The sequence below is a fragment of the Streptopelia decaocto genome, assembly GCF_964273445.1.
Source record: "Streptopelia decaocto genome assembly, contig: HAP1_SCAFFOLD_75, whole genome shotgun sequence".
Taxonomy (NCBI): domain Eukaryota; kingdom Metazoa; phylum Chordata; class Aves; order Columbiformes; family Columbidae; genus Streptopelia; species Streptopelia decaocto.
The window spans coordinates 167073-191894 of NW_028116137.1; the positions used below are offsets into that span (position 1 = coordinate 167073).

Sequence of the window (24822 nt, forward strand, 5' to 3'; positions counted from 1 at the left end):
GGACGTGTCTGAGCTGCTCCTGAGCCCCTGCACACACAGAGCTGCCCCTGGGCAGTGCCAGGAGGTGTGAGCAGGACAGAGCTGAGCACACAGCGGGTGGGACGGGGTCTGTGACAATGACAGGGAGCAGACTCAGGGACAGAGACACAGCTGCAGGCAGCAGAGACGTGGGCAGTAAGAGTTAACGGCTTCCAGAAATGCTGGGGATGGGACTCTGGAACCTCTCTCACATCCTTTTCAGCGCAGACACATTTCCCAGTGCAACCCCTGATCTCCTCTCCTCCCCAGCAGACCCTCTGCCCCAAAGCCGTGGGGTCCAGGTCACAAGTCTCCACCTCAGCAGCTGGACCTCCAGGTGAAGGGGTCCTGGAACGTGGTACACAAAAAAGGTGCTAAAAGTACTTGCTCTACAGTGTCATTATGTGAGTGGCAGCAGCACAGCCCAGTCAGGAGAAGGTTCCACAGCATGCCCGTCTGCCTTTCTGTCCTTGCTTTATTTTCTGGTAGCACTGCAGTGTCCTTCCCTGTTTCTCCACCTGTCCCTGGTGCTCTTGCTCTCTGGGGTTGGGGTGGGAGTGTGGGTCACTTTTTGTTCTGACACCAGTTCAGTGGATTTTTCCCCATACGTGTTCATGGAAACCAGATGCCCAATTGCATTTTAAACTGTGATGAACTGTTTTTCTCAATTGGTAGAAAGAGAGAATGAGCGGAAACATCCCTCCATCAGGGAGGGGGTTTTCCATGAGAAACAGCATGTTTATTTTCCTCAGAGAAGTCTCCACTAACTTGTCACTGTCTTTTCCTCCTTGCACAGGTCCTCATGCCCACAGGCAGCCAATGTCCAACAGCAGCTCCATCAGCCAGTTCCTCCTCCTGCCGTTCACAGACACACGGGAGCTGCAGCTCTTGCACTTCTGGCTCTTCCTGGGCATCTACCTGGCTGCCCTCCTGGGCAACGGCCTCATCATCACCACCATAGCCTGGGACCAGCACCTGCACACCCCCATGTACTTCTTCCTGCTCAACCTCGCCCTCCTCGACCTGGGCTGCATCTCCACCATTCTCCCCAAGTCCACGGCCAATTCTCTGTGGGATTCCAGGGTCATTTCCTACGCAGGATGTGCTGCCCAGGTCGTCTTTTTTTGTTTCTTGCTTGGTGCAGAGTGTTCCCTTCTCACCATCATGTCGTACGACCGCTACGTTGCCATCTGCAAACCCCTGCACTACGGGACCCTCCTGCGCAGCAGAGCTTGTGTCCACATGGCAGCAGCTGCCTGGGCCACTGGGTTTCTCAATGCTCTGCTGCACACGGCCAATACATTTTCACTGCCTCTGTGCAAGGGCAATGCCCTGGGCCAGTTCTTCTGTGAAATCCCCCAGATCCTCAGGCTTTCCTGCTCACACTCCTACCTCAGGGAACTTGGGCTTATTGTGTTTAGTGTATGTTTAGTTTTCATGTGTTTTGTGTTCATCATCCTGTCCTATGTTCAGATCTTCAGGGCCGTGCTGAGGATCCCCTCTGAGCAGGGACGGCACAAAGCCTTTTCCACCTGCCTCCCTCACCTGGCCGTGGTCTCTCTGTTTGTCAGCACTGGCACGTTTACCTACCTGAAGCCCCTCTCCATCTCCTCCCCATCCCTGGATCTGGTGGTGTCTGTTCTGTACTCGGTGGTGCCTCCAGCAGTGAACCCCCTCATCTACAGCATGAGGAACCAGGAGCTCAAGGATGCCCTATGGAAACTCATATCCTTGTGTTTTCTGAAGCAATAAACTGCCCATCTTCTTCTATACAGGAGTTTTAATGTAGCTAATTATAAGCCCAGCCTGTCAACTGGATTTTCTGGTGTTGTTGGTTGTTTTCTTATTGTGATAATGTTGTCATCCCCTTTCTAATTCACTGTTGGCTTTTCTTTTATAACTGTTGGCTGCTTAAATGAGCAGCAGTGCTCTTCTTGTCTCTAAAAAGAATAAAGGGCTCTTTAGTGACTTGTTTTTCACTATATCTTTCCTGCAAGGGCTTTTTGGAGCTGCAGGGACAGTTCCTGTCCATGGGAGGAGGGGAAAAGAGTCCAGCATGTCAGCCCTGCCAGGGAGCACCAGCGCTTGTTCTTCCAGAGCTGTTCTGGTTCCACTCCCACACTCTCCTTCTCATCCCTGGTGTTGGTGCAAGGCCTGAGTGCTCTGGCAGCTTGGTCACCGTCCTGCTGTGTGTCAGTCCTGTGAGCGCAGGCAGGGACAGGCAATGGGCACTGCTGTGACAGACCTGGCCTCACAACAGCCTTTCAGATAGAAAGGTGATCTCCTATGGGCAGTGCATGATGGTTTATATCTTCAAGCATATGCTTACGATAGTGTCCCACAGATGAATCCCCATTGTACAGCTGAACAGCGTGTGTGTGCAGGGCTGGCACACAGCAGTGTCCTCTCACAGCCAGGCTCCTGCCAGAGACCTGCAGGACCAGCAGAGCAGGGGCTGGGCTGTGCCCCTGTGCACTGGACACCCCACAGAATCTGCCCCAGGGCATCGTCATGGACGGGCCCCTCTCAACCACCATTTCCAGCACTGGCCTCTCTCCCCAGCTCACCGAGGTTGTTCTTCCCTCCATGGAGGGACACTGAATGGCTAGGTCAGCAGTCCATGTTTGCATTGTACAGATGAGATGCGAGTATGCACATCATGTGCGTGAGATGGCATGAACCTGAGTGAGCAGAAACGCCATCAGCTACTCCTGGGACTTCCATGAAGGCGTGTGGGACAGACAGTGTCTCGAGGTCACTTCACATTGGGAGTAACAGCCCACGGGAAACCACCCACTGGGATCTTCTTCCTTGAACTGAGGTCCCCATGTCCATTTCTCATGATGTGGGGCTGAGGTGTCTCCCGTCCCTTTGGGGTAGCAACAGGAGGCCAGAGGTACAATGTGACTCCTGTCTCTGTGAGTAAAAGGGACAGACTCTGTCTCTGAACATCCCTGGGTGCATAAGGAGTCCACGAGGCCAGCTCTGATGGAACCCGGGCATTTCTGTGTGTGACTCCAGGAACAATCCCCAGTGGCCCAGTGACATTCATCTCAGCTGCAGGGACGGCTCATTGCAAGTGCTCCTGTCTGCTACATCACCCTTGCCCATGATTCTGGATTGTGCTTTCAAAAGTGACAGCAGAAACAGAGAAGTTCTGAGGTCCTTGGGGAAGGAAGATGTCAAGCCCATCTTCAAGAAGGGCCTGAAGGAGCATTTGAAGAATTCAGGGCTGCTCAGCCTACCTCTGTCCCTGGGAAGGGGATAGGCAGCGTCTTCCTGCACCAGTTTCCTGGAACCTGAAGGACAAGGAGGCATTGCTGAACCGAAATGAGCAGAAAATCCAGTGAGTCCCAAGAAATGCTCTGGACCCATTCCAGACCTTTAGACCCCCAGGAAAGAACTCAGTGAGAGTGCAGCCCATGCAGTTGCATCTGTGTCCCTCACGGAGCAGCACAACCAGTGTGCAGTCACCCCATGGTTCTGCAGCCAACCTGCTCTGCAGAGCATCAGTGCCAGGTTGGGGCCCTGTGGGGAGCACAGAATGGGGCCAGGAGCACCAGAGAGAGAAAAAAGCCGGTCCTTATGCTCTGGTACTTCAGTCCTGGTGCTCATCACATGTCCTTAAGACAAACTTATGCACCCCTCTTGTCAACCTTACCTGAGAAGTCACCACAGGACAAGGCTCCTGAGCTGGAGAACTGGGGTCCAGTTGTGACCAGAAGAAGGGTAAGGCCTGTCCTGGGTCCTCTAAAGGGCTGGCAGCCTCTGTGATCTCCACGAGAAAAGGCAGCGTGCAGGAAAATATAGACCATCCCCATGCCCATTGGAGGCCCTTAGGAAGAGTTCCTCTCTTCAAATATCCAACCCGGCTTGCTGCTGCATGAACAACCAGGAGAAACTTCCCCTGGACCCTCATTCCAGACCCCATCTCCTCCACCCATATAGGCAGTGCTCTCCCCCTTGGCACTGAGGTGATTCCAGGGACCCAAGAGGGGAGGAGATGTTGGGTGGGGATATGGTGTCCTTCAGTGCTCCTCATGGTACCTCCTGCTGGGCTTTGTGCCACTGGTCACAACCCTCTGAGCCTGGATGTTCAGTCAGTTCTCAGTGGTGCTAAACAGGAACATGCCCATGAGCACATTGGGCTGCACTGGGAGGAGCGTGGCCACCCAGACAAGGGCAGTTATTGTCCATCGTGACTCAGCACTGGTGTGGTCACATCTGGAGCCGTGTGTCCCAGTGTGAGGTTCCCCATTCTGGAGGAACGGGAGGAGCTGCCATGTGGCCAGAGAAAGTCTGGGTCACGTGTGGAGATGCTGAGAGACACAAACTTCTTTAGCCTGGTGAAGGGGAGGCTGAGAAAACGTGCTGTTTCTACTGAAACTGGGTTAATTTTCTTCATGCGTTTTGAACCTCTCTCCTTCACAGCCAGCACAGTCTTTTGTTTAGATTTACTATGCGAATAATGAGAGAATGCTGTTTCTTCCCTGGGATAGAGTTCGTTTTGTCTTTTAACAGCTTTACAGTGTTTGCCATTCGCTATGAAAGGAATGTCAGAACTCACTGATATCTTGGCTGTTGTCAGGGAAACCAAGGACTTCTTTGGCCATCCAGCTGTGGATGCAGATTGGCAGGAGGGGACACAGACAGGACAGCACCTGGATTGACATGCAGGCTGATCAATGAAATATTCCCTATGATTAGCGTCATGCTCAGTCTAAAGCTGGAGCCAGATTTAGGGCTTGTTACATCCATTAGTTTGGGTTTTCCAGCTGGTTTGGTCAGTTCCATTCAGAAGTTTCATTCTGTCAGGAGTTCGATGTCAGTTCGGCCTTTTGCCGTTCTGCCATTTTGCCGTTGGCCTTTGGGCCTTTCTGCCTGTTGCCCTGTTGCTCTCTCTTGCTGGGATGGGCTGTTCAGGACCAAGGTGCTCCCTTCTGCAGGACTGGCTGCTCCGTGTGACTGGAGTTACACGGGGGATAGCACTGAGTATATTTTCTTAATTTAATTTATCTATTTCTATTTAACTTACCTTGACTACTGTCAGTGAAACCAAGGACTTCTCTGGAGTGCAGCTGCAGGTGCAAATTGGTAGGAGGGGGCACAGACAGGACAGCACCTTGATTGACATCCAGGTCAATCAATGAGCTATTCTCTACCATTAGCGTCATGCTCAGTATAAAGCTGGAGATGCCTTTTCCAGCCCGTTAGTTTTGGTTTTCCGGCTGCTTTGCTTAGCTCTGTTCGGAAGTTCCATTCGATTGAGAGTTCAGAGTTAGTTCAGTTTTATGACATTTTGCTGTTTTTCAATTGGCCCTTGGGCCTCTCTGCCTTTTGCACTTGTACTTTCTCTTGCCTGGATCAGCTGTTCAGGACCAGGGTGCTCTCTTCTTTTGGGCTGCCTGTTCAGCACAACTGGAGTTCTGTGGGGGATGGCACTGAGTGTCATATATTTTACTTTATGTATATCTTAGTATAAGTATATTATTAGTAGCAGTGTATTATTTTTATTGTCTTATTAATTTTTTGTCTAAACCCACAAGTTTCTTACTTCCCATTCAGTTCTCTCCCTTATCCCACCTGGGGACTGGGAGCAGGATGTGAGCAGCTATCAAGGACTTAGTTGGTGGCTGTGGTAAAACCATGACAAGAAAGGGCAGTAGTAGCTTCAGAAACCTTGAAAATCACTTTCCAAGATGGTGTCAATTTTTAATTTTTTTTGTTGTTGTTGGGAAACAGCACGAGAAAGGAAAACCATCAGAAACTGCAGCTCTGGAGGTCCAGAGTGGAGCTCAGGATAGAGAAATGTCATTCTGAGTGCAGTGCTGTGGTCATTCAGAAGGACTCTGGATCAGCCATGACTCTGTGTTTCCAGGAACAGCTGGTGCGGATGGAGAGACAGCAGCACAGGTGGGGACACACCAGGGTGAGAACAAGGTGGGGAAGCGCATGGGGTGTCTGCAGCCTGTGGGGAAACAGCCACAGGCCTGGGACAGTGCAGGATAGACTGTGGTGGAGATGGCCAAGAATGAGGCCAGATGTCCCTGAAAGAGCCAAGGTCTTTGTCCCCTTGGCTATGGCTGATGCCACTGCCAACAAGGCCTAAGAAAAGACACAGTCATCATGGCCATGGGGCTTCTTTGCCTCCTTGCACCCCCCCAAGGAGACAAGGAGGTATGACACCGTTGTCCCGCACTGGGCATCACACTCCCCACATCCCCAGGAAAAACCTGAGGCACACCTGAGGGACAGGATCTCCCTTCCTAGGGGCAGGGGCTCAAGGCTTGGCCATTGTCCTTCATCAGACAAACCAAGGGTTTTCTCAGCATCAGAGCTGCTGCACTTTGCCTTTGCCTGATGCAATCGCTGCCTCCAGTTATCTGCTCTAACGAGTCCCTGGGGAGGCTTTGTCAGGAACAGCCCTCAGTGGGGCCCATTAATGCTGCAAGGTACTTTGGAGTTTGCTTCTGGCTTGGACTTCTTGAGCAGACTCTTCAGTCTGTGCTTGGTATCTGAGGTTCATGGACTCAGCACCAAATACGCCATGGGGCTCATTAAAACACAGAAAGCCCTAATGAGCGATGTTTCTTTCTCTAATTTTCTTCAAATCTTCAAGCCTTGTAGAACTAACTGGAGAGGTTTCAATGGGACACTTGCTGATGAAGGTTTCGAAGAAGATTTCATAAAGGAGGGTTTTTCTTTCAAGGGTGTTTTCTGTCATTTTTCAGTGTATGGAAGAAGTGACAGCAGCATTCTGCACTGGACATTGATCCCGAGGGTCTCCTGAAGACATCTGGACAGGCAGAAGAACAGTCCCTTGAGGCTGGACACTGTATGGACAACCTGGCTCCTCACCCCCACCCCCAGTCTGCCGGTTCCCTCATTGGCCACCAGAGATGGCATCACTTTTCCTACATCTGACTTCTCCACTGAGCTCTGCAGGAGATGCTGCAGCTCCTGTGCACCAGCTCCACCTGCTCTCCTGTGCAAACACTGCACAGTTCAATAAACAGCAAAACACTTTCCTCAGCTGTGTGTGTAAGCTGGATCTGATGAGGTCCACCATCCACAAGGGACACCCACACAAGAACTGGTTTAGACAGAGAGACAGGAGAGGATAGAAATAAACACAATGAACGTGTTGACTGCCATGTTAATTAGAGCTCTGAGGAACGGGGCAAGTTTCTAACTCCCTGAAGCTCAAATCAGAAACCAGACAGTTGAGAGGCCACTGAATGACCAAAGAGCAAGTGGAGGAGAAACCTGAGAGCACTGGGAAGGGCAAATGTCCAGACAGTGCTGGAAAGTTGTCCTTTGACAGAGACATTTAATCAGGAGAGGTGGAAACTCCTGAATGATGAGTGAGATGAAATACTAGAGTGTTGGTAATAGAAGTACAGGGGAAGACCAATATTTCTTCTCCTTCCCTTATTAAACTTCCCCATAATTCCATTTTTGGTGTTTTTCTTTTAAATTTTAATATGTTAAAAAACCAAATAAACAAAAATCCGCAATCAAAGAAAATAACAAACCAAACAAAATAAACAAAAAAAAAACCAAAACCAAAGCAAAACAAAAACCAAACCAACCTACCAAGAACAACAACCAAAAACAAAACCCAAACCAACCAACGAACCAACCAAACAAAAATCCCAAAACAAAAAAACAACAACAAAAAAGTGGAGGTTTCCAGGCAGACATCAGTCATCATCTGTCTCACCATAAACAGCCAGTGCCATTTTAGGGCCCCAGTGTACCTGAGGTGCTGGCCTGGGATTGGCATTTATCATACAGGACCTGGGGAGACCAGAGAACCTTAAAGTGCAGGTGGAGCCTGGGCAGGGGTTTCCAGGGCATCTACACTGGCACCAGGTGTTTGTGTCCCTGGAGCTGAAAGACATTTGTGTCCTAAATCGATGCCCAGTTCTGGAGAACTCTTTCCTTTCCAAAGAAAAGTGACTCCCCTGCAAAGAGTTTTAAATAGATAAATAGATAAATACATAAATACATAAATATATAAATACATTAATACATTAATACATAAATAAGTAAATAAATAAGTAAATAAATATATTAATACATAAATACATACATAGAAAGAAAGAAAAGAAAGAAAAGAAAGAAAAGAAAGAAAAGAAAGAAAAGAAAGAAAAGAAAGAAAAGAAAGAAAAGAAAGAAAGAAAGAAAGAAAGAAAGAAAGAAAGAAAGAAAGAAAGAAAGAAAGAAAGAAAGAAAGAAAGAAAGAAAGAAAGAAAGAAAGAAAGAAAGAAAGAAAGAAAGAAAGAAAGAAAGAAAGAAAGAAAGAAAGAAAGAAAGAAAGAAAGAAAGAAAGAAAGAAAGAAAGAAAGAAAGAAAGAAAGAAAGAAAGTTAGTTGACACCTTCCTTTGCTTTGGATCTTTCTCTTCATTTCTTCTTAACTGTCATTGACATCAATTGACATCTGATGGGCCTGCAGGCATGAAGCCAAGATCATTTTGTGTCTTGCACAGCGCCCCATGCCCCCTGAACCTTCCCTGCCCAGGACTCCTCACACTTTGCCCAGAGCGAGTCACACTGAGGTGTTGGCTGGTTCCCTGGCTGAGATGTTGGTTTAGATGGTCACCTACAGCACAGGTGGATCCTGCCCCATCATCGCCTGCTCTGGTCCAGTCTGAAACAGAGCCCAACATCACAATGGGATCATGAGAGAACTGAGGTTGAAGGGACATCAGGAGTCTGCAGTCCAACCTGTCACAAACTGGGTCACACCAAGGTGTTCAAGCCTTGATTCAATCAGAGCTTTAGCAGGACTAGAGAAGTGATCACCCCTTTGTACTGGGCACTGGTGAGGCTGCACCTTGAATCCTGGGGTCAGTTTTAGGCCCCTCATGGCAAGGAAGACATTGAGGTGCTGGAGAGAGTTCAGAGGAGGGTGACAAGGCTGGTGAAGGGTCTGGAGCACCAGTCTTATGAGGAGCGGTTGAGGGAGCTGGGGCTGTTCAGCCTTGAGAACAGGAGGCTGAGGAGAGACCTTATTACTCTCTACAGCTGCCTGAAAGGAGGTTTTATCATGGAGGGTGTTGGTCTCTTCTCCCAAGTAGCAAGTGATAGGACAAGAGGAAATGGCGTCAAGTTGCACACGGGGAGGTTTAGATTGGATATGAGGAAAAAATTCTTCAGGGAAAGGGTTTTGAAGCAATGGAACAGACTGCCCAGTGAGGTTGTGGAGTCACCATCACTGAAGGGTGTTCAAAAGACATACAGATGAGGTTCTAGGGACATGGTTTGTTGCCAGAATTAGGTTATAGTTGGACTCAATGATCCGAAGGGTCTCTTCCAACCACAATTATTCTATGATTCCATGATAAGTCATTTTTGCTATTTTCTTTCTCAGAGGACCATGCAGCCTCCCTGAGAGCCAGGACTTTTCTGAGGTGTTGGGGAGACGTCTCATGGTCACACCAGCCAGTTCCACCAGCCCCTGTCTGTCCCTTCCCAGACCAAACCTTTTCTCCATATCCCAACTTTCCAGGTGAATTTCTGGGACACAGCAAATGCTGTGCTGGTCTTCTGGGATTGTTCAGAGAGAGCAGCATGCCAACATGTTGATGGGCTCTCTGTGCACCTCAAAGCTTTCCTGACCATTTTTCTCAGTGCTCCACTTGCGCCCAACCTTTCTGGTCCTTGAGCAGGGATGTGGGGATAGTGTAGAAAAAAGGCTTTGTCAAACTGTCTTGGGAGGTCTGTTCTGGGCATCTCACAGTCAAGGATAAGGGTGCTGTAGAAAACAGTGACATTGATAAGAGGTCCAGGAGGAGAAGGCCTTGTGCCTGTCTACACTGGGGTAGAGCAGTGATGCATTCATGGGATGCCCATGTGAACAGGAAAGGGACAAATGGGTCCAGGGGACAAAATGCCTTCCAGCCAGTTCTTTACGCATTGCAGATACACCATCCAGGCCACGAGCTGCCGCTTCTCCAGGAGATGCTGTGGGATACGGTGTCACAGGCTTTACTGCAGTCTAAGGACACAACACCTACATCCTGTGTGGCGGATTCACTCCCCATGACAGACTTTCCCTCATCTGCTCAGCTGGTCACCTTCCCATGACAGACTTTCCCTCATCTGCTCAGCTGGTCACCTTGTCACAGAAGGAGATCAGGCTGGTCAAGCAGGACCTGCCTTTCATCAAGCCATGCTGATTGGGCCTGATTGCTCATCTCGTGTGTGTGACCTCACAGTCCTTTGCCAGCCATGTTCCTGCTGTTGGCCAATCCCCTGCAGAGGCAGAAGTGACCTCACAGTCCCCTCCACAGCCATTGGCTTCCTACTGGACTATGAGTTCCTGAGACACAAGTGACCACATGGCATCGTACCCACCATCAGCCTCCTTGTGGTCCAGTGTGTGAGCAGATCAAACTAAGCTGCTTTCATCAAATGTATCTGATAGATTTCCTATCAAGGGTTTCAGTGGAGAAACGTTCGTCAGAGAAGCTGCTGTATTTACTCTGGGGCATTTTATATCTCCAAGGAAAAGATTAATGGAATCCTACAATAACACAGGTTGGAAGAGACCCCTGAACACCATCTCTGTCCCACTGACCTTTATGGCACCCCAAGGAACAGCTGATGGCATTTGTGCTCACTTGGGTTCATCTCACCACATGTACACAGTGGACATGCACATGATGTGTATGTTTACATCTCATCTGGACAATGAAAACATGGACTTTTGACCTAGTATTTCATAGAATCATGGAATGTCCTGAATTGGAAGGACCCAAAGGATCATGGAGTCCAACTGCTGTCCCTGCACAGGACATACCACAGGTCACCCCATGTGTCTGAGGACGTTGTCCAGTCTCGTCTTGAACACTGTCATGTTGTTAGCAATCAGGACACATAACCACGGGCGTAATTATATGCGGTGCTTTATTTCAGTGCTGGGAAACCAGGGGTTCGCACCCAAAGCTGGCTTCGCTGGTCAGTTTAAGTTACATAGTATTTATACAGTCCATTCACATACATATTCATATATTCATTAAGATACGTAACGGTTACTCAATATTGATTACAACATCGATTGCTACATCTTGGAACTATTTTGATCATGTGCAGTGTCCTCACTCTATACGTATTTAGGCTAAGATAAAAGCTAGGTTGTTAAGATAGGAGTGTACTCGAACACGATATGCTTGAACATCCTCTCAGGGACAGTTTACAAAACTGATTCATCCTTTCAGGAACATTTTGTAAAACAGGTTCGGTTACTAACAATGTTGGGGCCATGACACCTCCCTGGGGAGCCTGTTCAGTGTCCAGCACCTCTGGGGGAAGAACCTTTTCCTCATGTCCCACTGACCCTCTCCTGGCACACCCTTCTTCCATTCCCTTGGGGACTGTCATTGGTCACCACAGAGAAGACATCAGTACCTTCCCCTCCTTCTCGCCTTATGAGGAAGCTGTAGCCACCATGAGGTCTCCTTTTAGACTTCTCTTGAGCTCTGATGGTGAGAAACCCCTTGGTTTGCTTTCTGAAGTAGAAAGGAGAAGCCATGACCTCCAGGCAATGGGAAGGGGGATCCTGTCCCTCACACACGGCTCAGGGCTCTTCCTGGGACCGTGGGATGTGGGTGTGCAAGGCCCAGGGAAGGACAACACTGGGACAACAACTTCCAGCTTCCCCATGGGACTATAAGGAGGCAGCGAGGCCCCAGTGCCATGAGGACAACATGTCTTCTCCTGGGCCTCAGTGGCAGAGACAACTGCCATGGCCAAGGGGACACAGACCTGGGTTCTGTGGGTCCCTTCCAGCCTTACAGCGCCGTTTGCCATCTCCACCACAGGCTGTTCTACACGGTGCTACCCCTGCCCCTCTTTCCCTGCAGGCTGCAGGCACCCATCTCGCTTCCCCACCTGCTCTCACCCCAGCATTTCTGCACCTTCACTGCTGTGTCTGCACCCTCACTGGCTGCTCTTTGGAACACAAACCATTTGCTGATCCAGCTCCCTCTGGGTCACCTCTTGAACCACAGCACTGCCCTTCCAGTGACATTTCTTACTCCTGATAACCAGTCTCCACTTCCCAATCTGCACTTGGTGGCTTTGATTTTTTTTCTCTGCTGCTTTTTCCCACTACTTGAGAAAGCTTTACCACCTCAGAAACTGCCAATCAAGCAGAGATCCCAACCTGTTATTCTGCTAGCCGTCTTGCACTTTACCAGAGACAAGTAATCTCACCATGATCTCCTAAATCCCATGAGTGCTGCTGGCCTTTCAGCTTCTCTGATACACAGGACCATGTCCCTGCTGCTGTCCCATCATGTTCTCAGGTGGGATGGATGTGACAACTTGTCTCCAAGATCTCTTCCTGGGTAGGATGTGTCATACTTAGGCAGAGGTTCTTTCCCAGCCATGTCCCTGCTGCTGGGCTGTCACCTCCAGAGACAGAACTGGCCTCACTGTCCCCTTCACAGCGACAGGATTCTGACTGGATTATGAGTGTCTGAGACACAACTGAACTCATAATACCATAACTATCCATCACTTTTTTATGGCCCAGGACGTGATCAGATAAAAGTATGCTTGTTTTATCAAATTTATCAAATATATTCCCTACTAGAGATTTGAGTTGAAAAACACTCTTCAGAGGAACTGCTGTATTTTTGTTGACAACATTTAGAACTCCTTTTCTGTCTTTTATTCTTTTTATTCTTCCTCTGCTTATTCTGCCTTCAAAATCCTCTCCAAGGGAAAGATTCATTGAATCGCAGAATAACTTCAGGTTTGAAGAGAGCCCTTGTCTCACTTGTCTCACTGTCCTGCTCCAGGCAGGGTTAACCAGGTGAGGAACCAGGTTCAAGGGTTCCTCACAACTATGCATCATCCACAGAGAAGTTGAAAGTGCCCTCGTCACATCATACAGAGGGAGAATAAAGACGTTTAACAGTGTTGGTCCAAGTGCTGGTCACTGAGGGATGCTACTAGTAACTGCCTGCACGGAGGGCTTTGTACCGCTGATGACATTTGGCTTGATTGTCCAGCCAGCTTCCCACCCAGCTTCCAATTCTCCAGCACAGAGATCACTGATCTGGCTACTAGGACACCAAGGAACAGCATGTCTGTGACCCTGCAAAATTGCGGGTATGGCGGCAAGTTGACCAGCTGTTAATTCTCCTTCATGCTTTTCATGCAGATGGGTTCAATATCTGCCTTTTCCAAAGACCTCAGAAACCCTCTTACCACTTTGTCTTACTTTTGAGAGCACAATCCAGAATCACAGGCAAGGATGACAGAGCAGACAGGAGCACTTGCAATGAGCCTGTCCCAGCAGCTGAGATGAATGTCACTGGGCCACTGAGGTTCATTCCTGGAGTCACACACAGAAATGCCAGGGTTCCATCAGGCCTCCATATCTGAGTTGGTCTCAGGACTCCTTCTGCACCCAGGGATGCTTAGAGACAGAGTCTGTCCCTTTTACACACAGAGGCAGGAGTCACAGTGTCCCTCTGGCCTCCTGTTGCCACTACAAAGGGGTGGGAGACACCTCAGCCCTGTGGTGTGTCACCCTGCTCTGCACTCATCTGAGATGTCCTACATCATGAGCAATGGACACGGGGAGCTCAGTTAAGGAAGCACAACCCAGTGCTGCATTCAGGCAGTTTCCCATGGGGTGTTACTTCCAACAGGAAGTGACCTCAGGACCTTGTGTGTGCCACAGGTTTTCATGGAACCCCAAGGAACAGTTGATGGTGTTTGTGCTCACTCGTGTTCATGTCACCTCACGTACATGATGTGAGTGCTCACATCTCATCTGTACAAAGCAACACAGACTGCTGAACTATACATTGAGTGTCTATCCATGGAGGGAAGAACAGATCCTCTGGGTGAAAGGCCAGTATTGATAATGGTGGTTGTGAGGGGCCAGTCCATGATGACTGACCTGAGGCTCCTTCTATGGGGTATCCAGTGCACAGGGGCACAGCCCAGCCCCTGCTCTGCTGGTCCTGCAGGTCTCTGGCAGGAGCCTGGCTGTGAGAGGACACTGCTGTGTGCCAGCCCTGCACACACACACTGTTCAGCTGCACACTGGTGTATCATCTGTGGGTGACTTTGGTAGGAATATGCTTTAGAGAAACTTTGCAAGAAGATATAAACCATCATGCACTGCCCTGATGAGATCATGTTTCTATCTGGAAAGCCTGTTCTGGGGCCAGCTCTGTCACAGCAGTACCCATTGCCTGTCCCTGCCTGCGCTCACAGGACTGACACACAGCAGGACAGTGACCAAGCTGTCAGAGCACTCAGGCCTTGCACCAACACAAGGGATGAGAAGGAGAGTGTGGGAGTGGAGCCAGAACAGCTCTGGAAGAACAAGCGCTGCTGCTTCTTGGCAGTGCTGCCAGGATGGACTCTTTTCTTCTTATTCCATCAGAGAAACTGTCCCTGCAGATTCAAAAGGCCTTGCAGGAAGAATATAGTGAAGGACATAGTGATATAGTGTCACTACAGAACCCTTTATTTTGTTTAAATACACACAGATCATGGCTCCTCATTTACACAACCAGTGGTTATAAAAGAAAAACAGACAGCAATTTAGAAAGGGGATGACAATATTATCACATCAAAACCAATGTCAATGACAACAGAAAATAGAGACGAGAGGCTGGACCTGTAACTAGTTACATTAAAACTGCTAAGTAGAAGCAGAAGGGCAATTTATTGCTTCAGAAAACACTAAGATATGAGTTTCCAGAGGGCATCCTTGAGCTCCTGGTTCCTCATGCTGTAGATGAGGGGGTTCACTACTGGAGGCACCACTGAGTACAGAACAGACACCACCAGGTCCAGGGATGAGGAGGAGATGGAGGGGGGCTTCAGGTAGGCAAACATGCCTGTGCTAACAAACAGGGAGACCACGGCCAGGTGAGGGAGACAGGTGGAAAAGGCTTTGTGCCGTCCCTGCTCAGAGGGGATCCTCAGCACGGCCCTGAAGATCTGCACATAGGACACCACAATGAACACAAAACAGCCAAAACCGATTAACAGACTAAACACAAGAAACCCAAGTTCCCTGAGATAGGAGTGTGAGCAGGAGAGCTTGAGGATCTGGGGGATTTCACAGAAGAACTGGCCCAGGGCATTGCCCTTGCACAGGGGCAGTGAAAATGTATTGGTCGTGTGCAGCAGAGCAGTGAGAAACCCAGTGGCCCAGGCAGCTGCTGCCATGTGGACACAAGCTCTGCTGCCCAGGAGGGTCCCGTAGTGCAGGGGTTTGCAGATGGCAACGTAGCGGTCGTATGACATGATGGTGAGGAGACAATACTCTGCTGTGAGCAAGAAGAGAAATAAAAATAGCTGTGTTGCACATCCCAAGTATGAGATGGCCCTGGAATCCCAGAGGGAATTGGCCATGGACTTGGGGAGAATGGTGGAGATGGTGCCCATGTCAAGGAGGGCGAGGTTGAGCAGGAAGAAGTACATGGGGGTGTGGAGGTGCTGGTCCCAGGCTATGGTGGTGATGATGAGGCCGTTGCCCAGGAGGGCAGCCAGGTAGATGCCCAGGAAGAGCCAGAAGTGCAAGAGCTGCAGCTCCCGTGTGTCTGTGAACGGCAGGAGGAGGAACTGGCTGATGGAGCTGCTGTTGGACATTTGCTTTTCCTGAACATGGGGTGCTGTCATGAGAAAAAAAATGACAGTGTGAAGCCAGGGAAGTGTTCTCTGACAAAAATGAAACCAACTCCCATAGACCCTCCCCTGTCACACACAGACACCCTTTTGATTTTCTAAGAGAACATTCTTCAGCACTGTGCCTGGAGCCCTGTTCGGTGCTGGAAAATGAGCAACCAAGAGCAGGGTCTCTGCCCATGGGCTCTCGATGAGTCAGCCCAGCTGGGCAGAAGTGGGGCCACAGGAACGGTGGGGACTATCTTGGTTCTGCTAATACAGAAGGGCTGCCAGCACTTGTTTTCCCAGTGATAAGGAACAAGAGATGGTGAAGGTAGTTTAAGATTTCGAGGTATTTTTACATCTCCCCCCATATTCACTGCGGAGTGTTGTTGGGTGTCAGAAACCCTCAGCATTTCTGCTGCACTCAGGGAGAACAGAGCGAGTCCTGTGAGACCAGAGGGTGCCTGTGGGTCAGCGCAGAGTGAGGGCAGCTGGTCTGTCCCTCTGTCTTGCTCCAGCTGCCCTGGGCTGGCACCTTTCTGAGATGGAGGCTGATCATACTCCCACGTTAACCTGAAAAGCCACCAGGCACTGCTGAGAGCAGAGGGATCCACCTCAGACCATGACAGGTCTCACCCTTTCCTAAGGTCTCAGCACCCAACGTTTAGCGCAGGACACACACAGCTCATTCCCCAGCCCCACAGACTGCATTGCCCACAGCCCACAGGTCAGAGCAAAGCTGGGACACGTGTGCCCATGGACACACCTGCAGGAAAGGACCCACAAGATCAGGCTGTGACTCTGCAGCTGAAACTGCCATCCCCAGAGAGCCTGACAGCAAGAACAAGATCCCAACAGCAGGGACCCAGAGCAGGGGAGCAAGAAGGAAAATGCGGTGAGGGTGGATGTGAGAGAGGCCAGGGCAGAGGCAGCCGGGCACTCAGACAGCGTCACCCTTCCCCAGCTGTGCAGCCACCTCCCAGACACCAACATTGCCGGGCAGCTGCTCTCAGCCCCTGTGCTCTGCAGAGGAACTGCAGCTCTGGCTGCACAGGAGCTGCTTCATGCCTTGGAGCCCCCGGCCCTGAGGGCAGAGGCTTTGCTGGGTGGGACAGGAGGCCAGGGGGCTGCTCACAGGAGGGATCTGCACTGCAGAGGGTCACAGGGACTTTTCTCTGTTCTCCCTCTCATAACCATTCTGGGTTTGGTTTCCTCTCATTTCTGATCATTTCCCTGCTGCCTGGAGATTCTCCCCTGGGACGTGTTTCCCTGTCCATGTCTCTTCCTTATCAGTGCTCACAGACCATCCCACCCTCTGTGCCCTCCCCCTGGCCCTACAGATCCTGCCTGTTCACAGAGCACTGCCTGGGGGCATCTTCCTGTCTGCAGGCTGGAAAACAGGACAGGTCAGACTAAGGCTGACGGGTCCAGCCAAGGTGATGCAGGTGCTGTGCACAGGCAGAGCGGTGGTGAAGGGATGTCATGAGCCTTCTGGCAGCTGTACTGATCACTCACAGTTGCAGTTCAGGAGTCTCAGTGACTTGTTTAAGCATGAGAGCTCATTTTCATTTTATCCTTTCCTGCACCCCTCACCCCTTGGGAGAGGAAACTGAAAAGACAGGCTCAGGAAAGCTCTTTATCTGTCTGCTAATCCTTACATTGATCTTGTCACTGGGGCATCGCCTTGGAAAAATGCTGGGGGTGATCTGGATGTGTTAGCAGCCCTGACCCACACAGCACCCTCTCCACAGCAGAAGCACCTTTCATGCACAATACGGTTTGCTCCTTCACACGACAGCTTCTCCCCTCGTGTTGTTGGGATCTCCTGGGCAGGCTCAGCCCTGACCCTGGCAGGTGGCAGAGTCCCTGTCCCAGCACAGCCCCGGGGTGCAGGGACCCTGCTCTGCAGGACAGCCCTGGGCACCCCTGCCTGCACATTTACACCTCACAGCCATCCTGGGGAGAAAGCAGCATTCACGTCTTGTCACTCTGACAGTGCAGAAGGCAATCCCTGCTCTGCAGCACGTCGTCTCCTCTGCATCAGAGAATCTCTGAGAGCTGTACTTACATCTCTCGCAGGCTCTGCAATGTGACAGCTTTCTGAGATCCTACCAAGATTTGCAGATGCAATGTCCTGCAGCCACAAGCTTCATATAACTGAAGATTTCTCTCCAAGTGACCTCTCAGCATCCTCCCACCCCAGATTGCGTTTCCCTCTCTGTGCCTGGCTCCTGTGCCCTCGGTGCTGCAGGCAGAGCCCTCAGCCCTGCTGCGTGTGCAGAGGAGCTGCTCCTGGGCAGAGCTGTCTCTCTGCAGCGCTGCCGCTGCCATGAGCTCCCTGTGTCCCAGGAGCCCAGCTCAGCTCAGCAGCACAGGAGCAGCCCATGATGTCCCTTTCTCTGTCCCCTCTGGGCTCCCTCCAGGTGTCCCTGGGGCTCTAGTGGCACAACTTTGAAGTTGAAGTAATCAGTGATGTTGATTCTCTCTCCTCTTCAGAGACACTTCTTTCCAGCATTGTATTTTTCATTTTAAAAAATAAATTGGTATGACTGTTGTAGTTGAGCTAACTTTTACTGTATCTAGTTGAGCTAACTTTTACTGTATGCAGGGTTTTCCTGTGTTTGGTTTTTGCTTGATGCTGTGACCAAGGTTTTTGCTTTACTTTGAAGTTTTTCGGGTTGTATCCAAGTAGATGTGCATTCAAGCATGATCTTATATGACCATACCCTATTCTTAAAATTGACATAGATTTATGACCTATTCTTTAAAAACAGGTAACTGAGAAACAGCTGCTAAACATGTGACTGTTACTTTAACAACTGATAAACATGCGAATGTTACTTAGCATCGCTTAGATAGACAGTTTGTGTTAGAATAGGTGTGGAATATGCTAATGGTTGTCAAGAATTGTAATGAATATGTATGTGACCAAATTGTATAAATGTAGTGAAGTTCAAATCAGTGGTTAAAGCCAGCTTTGGGTGTGAACCCCTGTTTTCCCAGTGCTGGAATAAAGCACCGCATATAACTACGCCCGTGGTTATGTGTCTTGATTGCTAACGTGACAATCATCTTTTCTTGTCCCATCATTAGACAGGACACCAGGAATGTTACAGCAAAGGGTTTAATTTCTCCAGGCTAAGGGAGGAATATCTTCAGTTGAATGAGTTCAGGCATTTTGTTCTGGTTTTACACTACTCGGTCTAGAGAGACATTCATCAGTCTTTGGCCATGTCATGTCTGTGCTCTGCAGCAAAGCCTTTGCACACATGGGCTCTTGGACACTTGGTACCAGGTTTCTTGTGCAGGTCAGAGCTGGGCTGGTGCCACAGCTGGGGTGGTTCAGCCCAGATGTGAGGAAATGTCCTCAGCCAGGGACCTGACTGGGGGAGCTGGAGCTGTCAGTGCTGCAGACAGAGCTGTGACACGGATGGAATGAACTGCCAGACAGGGTGGCAGAAATGAGTTCATCTGCTCTGCAAGGACAGCAGCCTCCAGGCACAGCAACAGCCCAGATCAGAACTCTAGTCCAGACCTGTAAGGCAATTCAAGGGCCCCATAATGAGCTGTTACTACTGCAGGAACAGTTAAAGGAGAAACAAAGACACTGTGTGGACACTGATTAATTTAATAAGTGAAAGAACTGATAATCTCTGTGTCTCTTGTCCTCCCTCTTCAACTGCATTTCTTATATGTCTTATTTTTAACTTCAGGGTGATGATTTTTTAAGCTCCTCCTTTAGTGCATTCACTAATGACAGATACCTACTCACCTTGATGTGCTGATCAGGTGCTGGAAATAGAACAAAACTTGGGGTTACACTCTCTGCTCTGTCTGACTGCAAAGTTTCCTTTTTTTCCAATGAAAACTGCCTTGTGCTTGAACTAGATCTGATTTTTAATATACCTATTTTCCCCTCCCCAGGCAAAAGGAGGACATTAACCCACTTCCCTCGGAGCAGGCTGGGTTAGAGCTTCAACAACCCCTCAGCTGGTCTGTTTAGGAGACGCCCCAGCCACGATTCACCACCCTCTATGGGGAGGATATTTGCACTTGCTGAGATAAGTGCCTCTCACAAGCAAGCAAATCACTTTCTCTAGGAACTTTCTAGAGATAAAAACACTTGAGGTGAGTCCTGAGAACATAAGACACAAAGCAAGACAAAGCACCTGGGCTAATCCTGATGAGCAAGAGTTGCTCTCCACTGAGTAGTCTCTTCTGTCTTCGAGCAAAGAAAAACCCTACATAATATCAGCCTCATCCTAGACACTGGCAGACACTTTGCCAATCAAAAGCATGCTTCTGTAGATCCTTTCAGCATTTCTTCTTCCACCAATAATGCAACTACCGTCAGGTAACTTGCTTATGCAGACTATGCACAGGGTTGCCTGGGGCTTTCCATGCTGAGCAAACAAAAGGACATTCCTATTTCCATTTCCAGCAGCTGTACAGACTCATGACAATGATCAAAATGTTCACAAGTTAAATTGTCAATTTTGAGATGTGAAAGACCTGCCTGGTTTAGATTTTTGCGGGGTTTTTGAGGGCGTATCGTATTTTCATAACACCCCCCCCACCTCAACTTACCCAGTTGCGGGTGGAAATGAATCTGTGAATTTGATCCTAGATGTAACACACTGGATCTCCAGAAAACAAGGAGACCTAAGTTAAGGTCAGTAAAGGAGAAGGGGAGGGGGAGGGTAATTCAAATTGTAATGGCTAGGAAGAGGGCTAGTATAGGGGTTATGATAAAAAGAATTGGAGAGGAGGTAGACGGGCGGATAGGCTCTTTAATGAATAGTTTAACACCATCTGCCACTGGTTGGAGAAGTCCAAAAGGCCCTACAATGTTTGGGCCTTTTCGAGCTTGTATATAGCTTAGGACTTTCCGTTCTACTAGTGTTAAGAATGCTACGGCGATTAGGATTGGTACTGCATATGATAGTGATATGATAAGGTAGGCTATGATCATGGAGGATAGTGAGCTAGGGAGAGGACTTGAACCTCTGGGTAAAGGGCTTAAGCCTTTTGCATTTACCAAACTCTGCCACGCTAGCGATCCTTTTCTAGGATTGGGCGTCGTGTGGGATCTCTTTGTAATTTAGTTGAGTTCATTACTTAGGGAGGGGGTGTGTGTTGAAGCATTGGCGTCACTTTTCCGGTCCTTTTGTACTAGGAAAAGTTCAACATAGATAGAAACCGACCTGGATTACACTGGTCTGAACTCAGATCACGTAGGACTATTAATCGTTGAACAAACGAACCCTTAATAGCGGCTGCACCATTAGGTTGTCCTGATCCAACATCGAGGTCGTAAACCTCCTCGTCGATATGGGCTCTTGGTGGAGATTGCGCTGTTATCCCTGGGGTAGCTTGGTCCATTGGTCAATTATATTGGGTCTGGTTACTGTTAGTACGTTGAGGCGTTGCTCTTAGTTAAGAGGTGGTGGTCTTGTTTTTGGAGGGTTTGTTTTTCTCCAAGGTCACCCCAACCGAAAAATGCGAGCCAGCATCTTGTTAGCGGTGAGCCTAGTGGGTTAAGTTTTGTTACGAGTTGGCTGCTGATTTTTAAGTTCCACAGGGTCTTCTCGTCTTATGTATTCATTCCTGCTTTTGCACAGGAAGACCAATTTCACTGATTATCTGTAAGAGACAGTTAAGATCTAGTTTAGCCATTCATACAAGTCTCGATTTATGGGACAATTGATTGCGCTACCTTCGCACAGTTAGGATACCGCGGCCGTTGAACATAGAGTCACTGGGCATGCATCACCTTCAATACTTGGTTCGGCTGAAGGCTATGTTTTTGGTAAACAGTCGGGCCTTGAGATTTGCCTAGTTCCTTTTACAGATTTTAATCTTTCTAGTAGGCGCTCCTGGGTCGGGGTAACAGAGAGTGAAATACGTAATTCTTGTTGTAGCAGGAGTATTAGTTATCTGTTAATAATGTGTGGATGTAAGTTTGTGCTTGAGAGGGGGTCTACCCTAGTTACTCATTTTAGCATTAACTCTCCTATGGATATAGGTTGACCTGTTAGTGAGAAGGGAGTCCTATGGGTTTAGGATTTTTGTAGAAATGAAGCTTTGACGCACTCTTTGTTGGTGGCTGCTTAAAGGCCCACAATTGTTATGTACAAGGTTGTTAATTATCCGCTAGGGGAGGTTATACCCTTTTTTAAAGGAGCTGTACCCCCTTTAAATTACTCTTGATAATCTTCATTGGGGTGTCTGAGGGTTCCTGGAGGAGATATCAAGGTTGAACTTAGATTCATTTTACAGGTAACCAGCTATCACCCAGCTCGATTGGCTTTTCACCTCTACTAGCAAGTCATCCCACTCTTTTGCAACAGAGACGGGTTTGCTCAGGGATAGCTGCTTACAAGTAGCTCACTTAGGTTTCGGGGTGGCAAGCTTAAGTCCGCTTTGCTTGGTTGTTCTGGCTAGATCATGATGCAAGAGGTACAAGGGTTTATCTTTGCTGTTTATTGCTTGGCTTGTTCACTGTTATTTCATCTTTCCCTTATGGTACGGATCTCTAGAGCGCCTAATGACCTTTCTATCACCTATACTGAGTTGGAAGAATATTTTAGTTTAAAGATTTAGTAGATTTTTTTATGCATGTCTGGTTGTGGGGGATTGGGCTAGAGTTGGCTTCAAGACAACCTGATGTGTGGCAGGCATCTTTCAGGTGTAAGCTGAATGCTTTCATATTATAGCTACATCTTGGTGTGCTAAGTGTACCTTCCGGTACACTCACCTTGTTACGACTTACCTCATCTTTAGCAAGTGGGCGTATTATTTATTGGTAGTTTAGAGCTTGTGAGGAGGGTGACGGGCGGTATGCACGTGCCTCAGAGCCAGCTTAAAGGGGGCTTATGTTATCCCGCTTTACTGATAAATCCGCCTTCTAGGGGCTGTTTCATGCCCCCTTTTGTGAGATTTTCTAAGCTAGAAAATGTAGCCCATTTCTTCCACTTCATAGGCTATACCTTGACCTGTCTTGTTGGCGGGGTTAGGGCGATTGTGCTCACTGTGGCACTCTCAGAAGAGGTGAGCTGGCGACGGCGGTATGTAGGCTGTTTTTGGCAAGAAGTGGTCGGGTGTATCGTGGGTTATCAATTATAGAACAGGCTCCTCTAGGTGGGTTTGGGGCACCACCAAGTCCTTAGAGTTTTAAGCGTTTGTGCTCGTAGTTCTCAGGCGGATGCTTTGGTTGTATAGAGCACCAAGATTTAGGGCCAGGCATAGTGGGGTATCTAATCCCAGTTTGTGCCCTGGCTTTCGTGGAGTTTAGTAAGTCATACGAATTAGGGCCATCTTTAGGGTGGTTTTAAGTGTATCTTAAGCTTATGACAGCTCAGCTACATTTTGACCTTAATTAATGTGATAAGCATGAGTCCACTCTTTACGCCGCGAATGATTAGTTTGGGTCTCTTGTGTGACTGCGGTGGCTGGCACAAGATTTACCAACCCTGAGTTGCTATAACTAAGTCAAGTTTACACTTACTGCTTAATGTTAATTACTGCTGAGTACCCGTGGGGGTGTGGCTAAGCAAGGCGTCTTGGGCTGCTATGGGTGTGCCTGATGCCGGGTCCTTTTGCCTACGGTGTAGGAGTCAAGGGCATTTACACTGGGGCGCGGATACTTGCATGTGTATGTCTAGCGAGAACTAATGGTAAGGTTAGGACTAAGTCTTTTGTCCCTGGGTGGGCGTGGGGCCGTCTTGGCATCTTCAGTGCCATGCTTTAATTGTAAGCTACAGGGATATTTTGTTTGTTTGTTTGTTTGTTTGTTTGTTTGTGTTTGTTGCTCACTGGTTGTCTGTGTAGCTTAAAATTGGCTAGTGCTTGGGGCGAAGCTTGATGTGTGTATGGATGATAGAAAATGCGGCTTAAATTGGTTAGGGCTTGGGGCGAAGTTCATTTATTGGGATGGTAAAAAGTGCGGCTTAAAATTGGTTAGTATTGAATGCAAAGAAGGGTGGAAAAATAAACAAGAAAAGAATGAAAAAGTTGGATGAATTATTAATGGTTTATCAGAGGATTAGCATACACATGTATGAAATATGTTGATGAATTATTAATGTAACTCCAGTGCCAATAAGAGAAAGAAAATAACAAAATATACAACACGATAGGCTAATGTTTTGGGCGTTTAGTTGAAAATTAGCCGTGTGGTTTAGAAAGTTAGAGGAAGTAAATGGGGTAGATTGATGGAAATTTATGTCCTGCGAGCATTCACTGAAGTGCAACATTGTAGGGACTTGTGGACACACCATAACCAGATGGTTAGGAGAGTGCATCGCGTGGGGGAGGCTCTATATGTCCTTAATCCATTACATCCAGCCGAGTTATGGAAGACAAAGTGCATCAGTGTCAAGGTGATACCGGTTATCTTTAAGCCGTAACACCAATAGTGCCTGAGGTCGAGATTAGTTAATAACGCATAATTTAGGTGCAGGATATAAACCAATTCACCTGCCGCACTTGAGGGGCAACCTGCAGGAGAGAGAGAGAAAAGAGAACCAAAGGCGCCAAGGTCGGGGAATGCCGCGATCACAGACTGAAATGGTGAGGTGTGACAGGCACTGAGCCCAGCAGGCAAAAGGAGCTGGTTATATTGCAAAGACCAGACCTCACTGTGATTTTGTGTTATCTTTTAAAATCATTAATTTATACCCTCTTCCTTTTGTTGCCATTTCAGGATCTATAGGCATGGCTGAGATTTGCATGCCTTGTACTACTGAATGTATTAACCAAATAAAGCACGGGATCATACATGGCATGAACAGTAAACCTAGAAATGCACATAATATCATGAACCCTATTTTCTTCCACCAGGCTCCCCCAAATAAGTTATCCCACCAGTAGTTAGTTAGTATAGAATTCCATTTCTGTAGTGGTACGTGTGCAACTCGTTTTATCTCCTCTGCTATTTTCATTATAGCTTCCCCATTATTATCTGTTTCCAAACAACACTCAGAAGTATTCCATTTCCCACAGACCCCCCCCCCCCTTCAGCTAAAAGATAATCTAAGGCTACCCAATTTTGGTACACTGTGGCTCTGGTTTGAGACAATTGTCTCGCTATGAGATTCAGTGCCTCAGCTGTGCGGTTGCTTGTTATTTCAATCACTGCTTGCAACCGAATA

The 24822-nt window shown here is 48.5% G+C and overlaps 2 protein-coding genes across 2 annotated transcripts; one reads left to right on the top strand and one right to left on the bottom strand.

Annotated features, from left to right (window-relative positions):
* Window positions 1–837: 837 nt before the first annotated feature.
* On the top strand, window positions 838–1770 carry LOC309452368 (olfactory receptor 14J1-like; the record flags this gene model as incomplete). The annotated part of the gene is made up of 1 exon (XM_082077001.1): window positions 838–1770. The coding sequence occupies one exon, from the start codon at window positions 838–840 to the stop codon at window positions 1768–1770; it is 933 nt and encodes a 310-aa protein (XP_081933127.1).
* Window positions 1771–14737: 12967 nt separating this feature from the next.
* On the bottom strand, window positions 14738–15652 carry LOC309452361 (olfactory receptor 14J1-like; the record flags this gene model as incomplete). Its single annotated transcript, XM_082076995.1, has 1 exon — window positions 14738–15652. The coding sequence occupies one exon, from the start codon at window positions 15650–15652 to the stop codon at window positions 14738–14740; it is 915 nt and encodes a 304-aa protein (XP_081933121.1).
* Between the last annotated feature and the right edge of the window lie 9170 nt (window positions 15653–24822).